Raw genomic sequence first — 12,011 nt, 5'->3', positions numbered from 1 at the left:
GTACGACCTTGTATATACTAAAATAACAACCAATGATGTCATCATTGTCTACGTGTCACTTTTTTATTAAATTTTTTCCCTCCAAAATGCAAGGATGATGTCATTTTTTTTCCTTTTTAAACTACCCTATTTAACTTTAAATTTTGGGTTTTCTACACATATTATGATGTTTAGTTATTTACGAGTTGTTAAAAATAGTTAATAATATAATTTAATTGAAATTTCTTAATTAAATATGGAAATTATGCACTTTTGGAAATTATGTATTCATATTTAATTAGAAATTAGTTAGAAAAAATGACGAAGTTATTTTTCTTTCGGTACATGTTAAAAGTTTATAATTCAATTCTTATTTTAAAACAATCTACTACCTCCGGATCATATTATATGCAACTTTTGAATTTTTTATATCTCACAAATAATACCCCAAAGTTGCATATAATACAATCCGGAGGTAGTAGTATTTGTAATAAACTTGATACGAGTATTTAATTATAAATGTTGGTAACCTGGCCCAATTCAACATTGCCATTGACGAAATAGATTGGGTCATTTGCTTGTTAACTCTAACAAATAATCCGTAGGGATATCAATTGGGCGGGTCGGGGCAGATGTTGACCTTCCCATCCCCATCCCCACCTAACATTGTCATCCTCATCCCCATCCCCATCCCCGCGGCGGGTCCATTATTCATCCACATCCCCGCCCCGACGGGTACAACTCTAAAACCATCCCCGCCCCACCCCCACTTGGATATCCATCCCCACCTAATTCCCACCAAAGACCCGCCTAATCCCCACCCGAGACTCACATAATCTCCGTCTCTCAAATACACAATCCTACATGATTAACACTCCGTACGGATTATATTAATAAAACATTCTTAATATTATATAAATTTTTGTTTATAATATAAGTGTAATACAAAGTATTATATCAATATTTTTATTTCATGAAATTATTTTATAAAATAGTATAAAATATATTATTTTGCTTTTAAAAATATATAGATGTGGGTATGAGGTGGAGATAGGGCGGGTACGAAGTGGGGCGGGGCGGAGATGGGGCGGGTACAACTTAAAATCCATCCCCGCCCCATCACCCATGACGGATATGATTTTTATCCTCATTCCCGCCCCACCACCCCTCAAATCGAGACTCATCCCCGCCCCAGTGGGGCGGGGATGGGACAGGCTCCTACTTGACCTGTCCCACTGACATCCCCAATAATCCGGTTTTATTTAAAACCCTTTCACAAATGAGCTCTCCACATTCATCTATTAAAGGTCAAACTCGGTGATTTAATTAACCTTTGAAAGGGACAATGTATCAATGGAAGAATAAACTATACTATACTATACATGGTAAGTCCAACACGTCTATACTATACATGAAGAATCTATTACGACAATAATTATATAAATACAACTATAAATTAATCCCAAACTGGCGAAAAAGGTCATATAAGGTTAATACTTTAAAATGCCATACATTGCAGGTACAAAGATTTGTTATAATTAATCTGAAAAGAACCATAGTTTTGGTAAATTATTTCTTATTCCCTCCATATTTTAATCATCAGTGACTGACACATAATTTAAGGCAATTTAATTGATTTAAATAAAATAAGAGATTGGTGAGATAATTGAAGTATTAAAAAATTGTAAAAGAAAGATAATGGGTTAAAACTTCATTGAAAAAAGTAATGAATATGAAAGAAAAGAAATAATAATAATAATAATAATAATAATAATAATAATAATAATAATAATAATAATAATAATAATAATAATAATAATAATAAGTAATACTCGTAATAGGTTTGAGGGAAGACAATGAAAAGAAAAAAATATAATATTAAAACGTAAATTTTTGTAGGAAAAAAAAAAGATGTAATACTTATTAAAACATGGAGGGAATACTTCATCTTATTTTTTTTACAAACTTAACTAGAATTGATTGATGATAATTTACCGCCCAGGATATCTAAAATTACTAGTTAATAAGAATATGCCCTTTGATTTAATTACTTGTATGTACAATTGTACCTTAATGGGGGTATGTATAAAATGTTATGTAAATAGGTCAAATGATGGGTCAATAATTGACTATCTACTTTCTTTTTGTCTTTTTAGAATCAAATTAAAAATACTACTTAATAAGATTTTAAATTTCTTAACTCGTTGAATAAAAGAAAAATGTATCCAATAATTGATGTGCTCATTCTATGAATCCCTCACAAATCAACATCAATCGTTATGTAGTTAGATCACATTCATAGGAATGATAGAAACATACATTATTATGAGAAGTGGAAGAACTCAAAGTTAGCCGTCCTCTTAAAAAATACTCCATTGCACGTCTATAAACTATAATAACATGAATAGTGGAGTCGTGCATGCCACTTTATTTAACGATCCATCAATATTTTTATTTTTTTTTTGGAAAAACTATTCTTTCTTTATGATCATATATATACATTGCATGCATAACATCATACTACAACATCTACCTCCATATTAAAGCTCTAATATTATCTACTAGTTCCTCAAAGGAGCTTTAAAAAATTTATAAAAAAAAAAAATACAAGGAAAAAAAATGAAGTTTCAAGCAAATATTGGGTTAGTCATGCTAACCCTAGGGCTAGTCTTGGTATCAACCCCAATGGCTCAATGTGCTACTATTTTTGGCATCAAAGTGAAGAATCCCTTTACAAAACCTTCAAAGGAACAACCAATGGGTGACTCTCCCGCGTTGTCACCTAGCCTTGGTCCTGCACTGGCTCCTGCTCCTGGTCCTTCTATGAGTTCTAGACGTTCGGGTCCATTTTGGTTTTCAACGACCGCTACTTCTGGTTTGGTTGTTGGTTTCTACGAAGACAAATGCAATTCTGATGTTGAGGAAATCATTGATGTCCTTTGCCAAGAGGAGTTTGATCAGGATCCTACTATTCTTCCTGCCCTTCTTCGTCTCCAGTTTCATGATTGTTTTGTCCATGTAAGTTCCTATGTTATATTCTCGTACACTTTTTATCCAAGTAAAATTAATAGTCAAGTATATATTTTTTAAATCTTAGAAAATTTCCACATTTTCTAGCTATATTAATATTATGTTTAATACAATTATATGGGGTACCATATTACATTATATATACTTGATTTAATAATATATAGGGTTAATTAGCAATTTAGCATCGTGATGAATAGTCTAACGTACATATATACAAAAACGCATGGTTCGTGCAGGCGGATGCACGATCCACATGGTGCATCTCTTCCAAAAAAAAGCGGAAAGAACATTGCATAAAAATATAAAGAACATTTAGTTTAAGTGAAAAGAACATATTATAGAATTGTAAAGAACATTGTATAGAAATGTAAAGAACATTCCGTTAAAGTGCAAAGAACATGTTATAAAATTGTAAAGAACATAAGGTGCAGTTAAATAATGTTCTTTATCTTCATGTTCTTTGATTGTCAAAATAATGAACTTTTATTTGTGACATATGTTAATTGTTTATTTTGAAATGTTATTCGAATTTTGTCTTTAGATTATGGTGGTTGAATAAAAATAATGTCCATTACATTATATTATCATTAAAGGTGATAAAAAATTCGAATCGGGCTGGGCTGGGCTATAACATAATATCTCATGTCCAAAAAACCCAGAAAATGTAGTGGGCTTTTCGGCTTTTTTTCGGGCCGAGTTTGGATTTTTTTAACTAAAAATGCATTTTTAGGCTTGTCTAAACCCGCCCTATTTACGGATTTGATCAGGTCGGGTCGGGTCTGGTCGGACCGAAGTTGATTACCTCTAATTATCATGTTTTTAATTAATATTACAGATGTTCTTTAGATATATATAAAGAACGTGAAGTTGGATGTTTTTTTACAAAATATGTATATGTTCTTTATAAAAACAACTATATGTTCATTACAATACAGCTCTAATTTGGATTTTCGGCTTTTTTTTCGGGCCGAGTTTGGATTTTTTTAACTAAAAATGCATTTTTAGGCTTGTCTAAACCCGCCCTATTATCAGGCTGGATCGGGCTGGGCCGATTCGGGTCGAGACAAAGTTGATCACCTCTAATTATCATGTTTTTAATTAATATTACGGATGTTCTTTAGATATATATAAAGAACATGAAGTTGGATGTTTTTTTTACAAAATAGGTATATGTTCTTTATAAAACAACTATATGTTCATTACAATACAGCAATATGTGATGTTCTTTATGAAAAAGCTATATGTCCTTTACAAAACAAATGTATGTTCTTTTCTGAACAACGGAATGTTCATTCCGCGTTTTTAAAGAGAAAACGGATGCACGGAGCATCGTGCATCTGCCATAGAAAAAATTTCATATATATAAAGGTATTGCTTAGATAACGAAATTATTATTTCTTGACAAAAGAAGTACTTATTAGTATAAAAAAGTGGATAATTTCATTCACTCATTATCTTTTCATGGTAATAATTATAATTGTATCTTATCATGAAATAGATCCTTAATCAGCTATATTGCATGGTATGATGAATACAATGTGACTCATTTGTATTTTTTTTGTGAAGGGTTGTGATGCATCCATCCTTATCGATGGACCATCAACTGAGAAGACTTCAGACTCTAATGGTGGCGTAAGGGGTTATGAATTTATTGAAAAATTAAAGACCGCAATAGAATCAGAATGTCCTGGTGTTGTTTCTTGTGCCGACATTATCGCTATTGCTACTAAAGTGCTTATTAGGCTGGTAAATTATTCATACTTTTATAGTGATATCTAAGACGTCATCTCACCGAGTTTTTAATTCCATTATTAAGAGTGAAAAAACAACATTAACTAAAATGTATACTAACACTACTTAGCTTCTAATAAACAGGGAGGAGGACTTGACTTTCCGGTAGAAACAGGACGTAGGGATGGACTTGTTTCCAATTCCGCCGATGTGAACCTTCCAAATCCTTCCATGACTGTCGAGGAAGCTGCTGCTGTATTCGCCGCCAAGAACTTCTCCGTCGAAGAAATGGTTGTCCTTCTAGGTATTGTTATTACCTTATTTTTTTCTCCTTTCATTTCTCTTAACATAGGTTATATACTTCCTCCGTTACGAATTACTCGCAACAAAGGGGTATTATTTGTGAGACATAAATTATTTATTTGTTGCGAGTAATATTTATTTGAATTAGTTTCTTCCGTCTATATGAAAAGTAATAACAAATCTGAAAAGAAATATCAACTTAAAAAAAAAAAAAAAGAAAGAAAGAAACCTAAGAGATTAATGTATCCACTTATTAAATTATGTGAACTAAAAGTGAACTAGCTCATCACATATACTCCGTACTTCCTTTAAGGTATACTTCGTATATTTCATTACTTGCAAGTTGCAACACATATTTTGGCACGTCAATTAAAGTTTAGCTGTGACTCGTGAATAGCATATAAAACCATTACCCTTATCCATTATGAAATGTGAATGCATGATCATTTTTCATGTACATGAGCTAACAATTTTCTTTCAGGTTACCACGCTGTCGGAAAGGCACACTGTAAATTCTTCGAAAAACGACTCTACGAAAACACCGGCGAATTCGACTCAGAGATGGACCTAAGCCTTCTAAACCAGTTAAGAAAAGTTTGTCCTCAAAACACAGATACAACCAACAACTCCGCTCTCCTTAACCAAGACCCTACCAACAACAACACATTGAACAACCGTTTCTACGGTGAGCTCATCGGAAACCGGGGACTTCTCAAACTCGATCAAGAGTTGTCCCGTGATCCTGCAAGTTCTAGCTTCGTTTCGGCTTTGTCGCAAAATCGAACATTGTTCAACGTTAGGAAAGCACAAGTCATGATCAAGTTGCAAGCTGTTGAGGTTCTTACAGGCAGTCAAGGTGAAATTAGGAAAGTTTGCAGCCGCTTTAACTAAGAGTTCTAAGCTAGTCCGACCCCTTATTATACCTTATTAATTATTGTCCTAATCAAATTTATTTGAAGATTTAATTTGTTGACATTTTCAACAACATTGTATTTTGTATTGTCTTTTTGACATATATTTCTTGGTTTAGAGATTACATAAATCTCAACAATATATGGAGTTCATTACAAATCATGGTTGTCTATTATTTTCCTTTTATTTGCAATATTTTGGCCATTAAATCCTTTAATTGTATTTCCGTAAAAATTATAAAAATTTGATATTTGAAGAGTAGGCATCAAGACGAATCTAACGAGATTTATATTTCCATGCGGATAAATCACAAAAGATGGTAAATAAAGATATAAATAGTGTAAAATCTCAAATGGTGCCAACTTAAAAAAAAAACGGAGGAAGTATTATTCTACATTTCCTTGATTTTTTTTTCTTTTTTTTTTTCACACGAGCATCTCCTCACTAAATGGTACTTCATGATATTAAGCTTATACAATGCTATGAGAGTTCGGGTGTATATAAGGTAAAATGGAGGATTCTTGTTAGGAAAAAAAAGTAGGAAATATTTGGTTAAGACATTTGTATATGAGAGTTGTAATATTTACTTTTACAGCTTATTTGTTTAGAGAGATAGGAGAAGAGAGATAAAGATAAAAGAAAAAAGATCTGACTAGTCTTTCACTCTTTTGTTTGTTTAAAGGGATGGTGATAAGGAGGGCGGCTGGGATGGGGATAGAAAAGGGAGTTATCCCTTTAAAACACTACCTCCGGTTCAATTTAGTCGTAATAAAGGACATGTTTGCGGAAACCAAGACAAAAGATTGAAAACATGATTATGGAAAAATAAGGGTATATGTTTAACTATTAATCCAACCAAAAAAAAACAACTTTAACCTTAATTAAATTAAATAACCCCCCACCACCACCAACACCACCGATCATCACCCAAACCACCCACCACCACCCAGTACCGAACCCAGCACCGTCGACGCGCCACCACCACTACAAAAATAAATGCTTTTTAGCAACTAAGTTTGGCAACAATTTTTTTAAACGTTGTTAAATAGCAATGAATATAATTTTTTTCATTGCCTAATTAAAAACGACATTTTATGCTTTAGTTTTTTAATAATTAATGGCTACATGTTTTTGATTTGTTGCTATTTAAAACAAATTGTCTTACTAGTTGTTACTAGATGGCATCATATTTTTCTCTTGTTTCCATGTAGTAACAAACTATAACAACAAATATTTTATTTGTATTGATTTAGAAACAAACAAAGGCAGTGAATTTTTGAATTGTTGCCATTAGAAACAAATCGTCTAAACTTTTGTTGCTAGATGATAACGTATTTTTTTATTTGTTGCCATTGAAAACAAATTGTGTTACATTTTGTTGTTAATTTATATGTAGTTCAGTTTTTGCTATTATGTATAAAATTATTTGAAGACACTCTTCTTATTATTTGTTGCTATAATGACATCAAATAGAGACGAATTTCAATTTCGTCTCTAATTTAGAGACAGATTTTTTATTTTGTCCCTAATTTAGAGACAAAAATTTTAATTTTGTCTCTAATATTTCGTTCACTTATTATAAATTATATGTATAGAAGTAAGTAAATAGTACTTTGTATAGTTGGTAAGAGATTCACCATGTGACTTTGAGGTCACAAGTTCGACTCCTACCAACTGCGATTCTTGAGACAGGGGATTCAAAGAGCCTTACATGCAAAGTCGAGCCAAGATGACCTAACCTGAGTGAGATTTCAAATTGGTCAAGGCCGGGATCGGGTTGAACCGAATTGCTAATAAGGATTAGTTTTTATCTTGTAGTGTTGATAGCAACCAATATTAATGATTTTTTGCTATTTTTATGAACCAACTTTAATAATTTGTTGCTATTTTTAGGAACCAACATTAATAATTTGTTGCTATTTTAGGAACTAATATTAATAATTTGTTGCTAATTTTAGCAACGACCAATGGTAATCAGTTGCCAAAGTTGGCAACGAATGTACCAAAAATAGCAACCATCATGGAAACCGTATTAAAATGGATGCAATATTGCAACAAAATTGCTTTGCAACTGGTAGCCAAAATCCCATGGCAACAAGCCTTTTAGCAACAACAAATTTTTGTTTACAACCCGTTGCTAAATAGAATTGGCAACGAATTTTTGATGAATAGTGACAAATTTTAGTTGATGCTATATTGACTTAATTTTGTAGTGCACCACCCCACGCACCCAGCAACCGGCCAGCCCACCACCACCTTACGCACCCAGCAACCCACCAACTAACCCACGAACCCAGCCACCCTACGAACCCAGCAACCCGCCGACCCACCACCACCACCCCACACGCACCCTGCAACCCACGCACCCAACAACCCACGAACCCAGCCCCCACAAACCAAGCCACTCCCCGCCGATCTGCAACCACGAAACCCACACAACTTCGCCGATCTTCAACCACGAAACCCAATACCACCAACCCACCAAATTAAACCAACGAAACCTACCCACGAAACCCGCCGATCTAAAATCACGAAACCCGACCCACAAAACCAAATCCACGACGCCGCCGATCTGCAACCCACGAAACCAAATTCACGCCGCCAATCTGCAACCCACGACGCCGCCGATCAGCAACTCCCACCGCCCTTAACACCACGAAGCCACCATGAAAATGGAGTTGGAGGAGGAGAGAGAAAATTAAAGGGATGAGAGTTTAATAAAAAAAAGCTTGGGGTATAATCTAATGAAATCAGATTTGTAATTTTATAAGGGTGTTTTAAAAAAAAGGGTATATTGGTCAATTACCACCCAAAAACATACTAAAAAAGGAAAGAAATAAGTTTGTTGCGAGTAAATTAAACCGCCCAAAAAATGAAATTGTTGCGAGTAAATTGAACCGAAGGTAGTATTTTTATTAGTTACTATTATCTCAATATAATCCCAATTCATAGCAAACAATAGAATAAATTATTTGGATCCTTATCCCACCTATTAATTTCACCTTTCTATCCAATATAATCTCATCTCTTGTACGAGTCATACCAAACGCTCGAAATTAGGGTGTACATGGATTGAATCGATAAACAAGTTGTCTGCAACCTGGTTTGTGTTGACAAGTAAGCTAGACATGTCAAATGCGTGGGCCACACAGGCCATCCATGGATGTCATTCAAAATTGGCAAGAGCCCAACAATAGAACGAGAGCTAGGCCATGCATCTGCCCACTTATTTCTAACAAATTAACACAAAAAAATGAACAATACTCATATCTAGGGGTGTCAATTCGGTTAAACAGTTCGGGTTTGGGTTGGGTTTATCAGTTACGGGTTATAACGGATTAAAATAATAAGCGGGTCGCTTTGGGTCGGTTTTGAAAATTATCGGGTCAGTTCGGTTTGGTTTTTTTAATTGCAGTTTCTATTCGAATCGGGTCCTTATCGGGTCGGGTTCTAGTCGGTTCGGGTCATAATCAATTTGGGTTGAACTGGGTCGGTTTGAAAACGGGTTTAGCCCATTTAATATGGGTTTCGGTTAAAAACAGTTCGGGTCTTAATCAGGACGGGTCGTAATTGGTTCGGGTCATAATTAGTTTGGGTTTAACTGGGTCGGTTCGAAAATGGCTTTCGGTTCAAAATACTTCGGGTGAAATCGGGTCCAACCATTATTGTTTCGGTTATAATCGGCTTAGATTGAACTTGGTTGGTTTGAAAACGAGTTTACCCAATTTGAAACGGGTTTCTAATCAAAATCATATCGGGTTAAAATTGAGTCGGATGATTATCGAGTCGAATTAGTCAGATAATGGGTAGGAACGAGTCATGTTATAATCAAGTCAAGTCATAAATAAGTTGGGTTTATCGAGTAGTGGGTTGAAACAAATTAGATCATAAACATATTGCGTAACAGGTTGTAAATGACTCAGTCATAACGGGTTACGGGTTTTAAACGGTTTGGTCATAACGGGCTACGGGTCGTAAACGGTTCGGTCACAACGGGTTACGGATTATAACCGGTTCGGTCACAACGGGTTACGGGTTGGAACGATTTAGGTTTATCGGATTTTAACGGTTTTCGGTTTAAAACGGGTCGGGTTACTATCAGGTTTAAACGTAATCGGTTTGGGTTGCTTTCAGTTTCGGGTTGTAACGGTTTGGCTTGATAACGGGTCGGGTTAGTAACGGTTTGCACAAATTCGGTTTAGTTCAGTTTTGGTTTGGAAAAAATTGGGTCGGGTCAGATTTCGATTTCCAAAAAATGGGTTTTAAACAGTTCAGTTCCTTTTCGGATCGGTTTGAAACAGTCGGGTTTAACGGTTCGGGTTAGAAACTCACAGCTCTACTCATAGCTAAACCCTTATGCCTCGGTCCTCACATAAGTCACATACTCACATGACACATAAGTTACGTTGTGCTTGTGCATGATCCATTTACATAAAACACGAGTTCTCTTAAAACAACACAACTTGCCTTAATCATTATGCCGTACTACCTAATCAATCGACATTATATTAGGATAAGAAAAACAAAAAATGTTTATAGGTTTCCTCTAGATTTCTCCTTGGGAGAGTGTTTTCCTAGTTTTTGCTAGGGTTTTCCAAGTCTTTTGGATTTGCTTTCAATCTTCTCCCTTCTTTTTTGTTACCATCATCCTTCTCTCATTGATCTCCCCCTTGAATAATGGTAGGGGCTATTACTAGTTCCTTAATCAGTGGTAAGCCCCAAAAATCCCTTTATAATCTTTTGTAATAATAGATCACATCCTTTCGATGGTTTTGATCGGACTAGATGATTTCTCTTTTGCCATCGAAAGTTCTAATTTGTTGTTGGTGGTTCATGCGACGTTGAATCGGTTATCAAATCAATAACTACAATTAATTGAATTAGTTTCTGTTCAATTCAAAAACTACCAAAGATCACAAAACTCCATTGTAAAAGGCTGCAGAAGACGTCAATTCAAGAGACGAGGGTATTCAGAAGATTCAAACGCTCAACCTCTTATAAGAAGGATGATTACTTAACCATCTAACCCAATCATCATCCATGTTATAAACATGAAAATAATGTACTCCCTCCGTTTTTAAATACTTGCTCCATTTCTATTTTTTGCACTATTCATTTGTCCTACTTTGACTAATGTTTCTGATTTATACATAAGTTTAAATATAGTATTGTGCGTACTTGTTGGAATCATCTCAATGAATAGATTATTAATTTTCAATTGTTAGAATTTATACTTATTGATAATTAAAGATATTAGTGATAAAAAATTAGCATCGGCATGCGTGTCCAAGAGCAATGGAGCAAGTATTTAAAAACGGATGGAGTATATAATTGCAAATCACAAGGATTAATTAAAATAAAAAATAAAAAACACCATAATTATTAAATACATAGTTTCTCTATTCTTTTTTACTTGACCTGTTTCTTTTATCACGCTTGCCAATGCAAAACTTTAACGGTCAATAACTTTAATTCTCCATAATTAAAAAATATAAAAGTTATATATTATGATAGTACTTATTGAGAAGAATTCAAAATGATCTAACATGAATATGTTTTTTCTTATATATTATTCACAAAACACGGTCAAAGGAGGGATGGTGAATAGTGTAAAAGTCAAAGCGGGTCAAGTAAAAAAGAACAAAGGAAGTATAATCACAATATATATTTAAAATAATAAGTTCATGCAACGCTCGACCTACACACTAAGGTCGTGTTCGGCGCTAGCTTTTGAGTAGCTTTTAAGTCAAACTACTACTTAATAAAAAAAATGTGAGTGTTTGACAAAGTACTGATTAGGGTAACTTTTATTGGTGGAGGTAGTTTTTATAAAAAGTTAGAAAGATTAACTTTTGAAATTAGATGTATCTTTTGAGGTAACTGTTGAAAATTTAATCTATAATTTAAAAAATAAAATATTGATTTTTATATGTAACAGTTAGTTAACCGCTACTTTACCGAACACTCATATCTAAATTATTTATCATTACAGCTAACCGTAACTTCTACCTTCACAACTATATTTTGCCGAACACGCCCATTGTAGTAGTTGTAGT

General features: G+C 34.0%; 1 protein-coding gene across 1 annotated transcript; it reads left to right on the top strand.

Moving 5' to 3' along the window:
* The first annotated feature begins 2,317 nt into the window (after positions 1–2,317).
* LOC110690316 (peroxidase 57-like) lies at positions 2,318–6,108 on the top strand. Its single transcript, XM_021867141.1, has 4 exons — positions 2,318–2,997; positions 4,576–4,755; positions 4,885–5,044; positions 5,525–6,108. Exons 1-4 carry the CDS (start codon positions 2,599–2,601, stop codon positions 5,932–5,934), a joined length of 1,149 nt encoding a protein of 382 aa, XP_021722833.1. The 5' UTR covers positions 2,318–2,598; the 3' UTR covers positions 5,935–6,108.
* The last annotated feature ends 5,903 nt before the right edge of the window (positions 6,109–12,011 follow it).

Source organism: Chenopodium quinoa, unplaced genomic scaffold, assembly GCF_001683475.1.
Source record: "Chenopodium quinoa cultivar QQ74 unplaced genomic scaffold, ASM168347v1, whole genome shotgun sequence".
Lineage (NCBI taxonomy): Eukaryota > Viridiplantae > Streptophyta > Magnoliopsida > Caryophyllales > Amaranthaceae > Chenopodium > Chenopodium quinoa.
This window is presented reverse-complemented; position numbering and strand designations above follow the sequence as displayed.

Bases quoted from the DNA above. Each gene is read 5' to 3' on its own strand.
- LOC110690316 (XM_021867141.1), top strand. From the start codon at position 2,599: ATGAAGTTTCAAGCAAATATTGGGTTAGTCATGCTAACCCTAGGGCTA. The intron at 2,998-4,575 runs GTAAGTTCCTAT...TTTTTTGTGAAG, and splicing joins TTCATGATTGTTTTGTCCAT to GGTTGTGATGCATCCATCCT. The intron at 4,756-4,884 runs GTAAATTATTCA...TCTAATAAACAG, and splicing joins CTAAAGTGCTTATTAGGCTG to GGAGGAGGACTTGACTTTCC.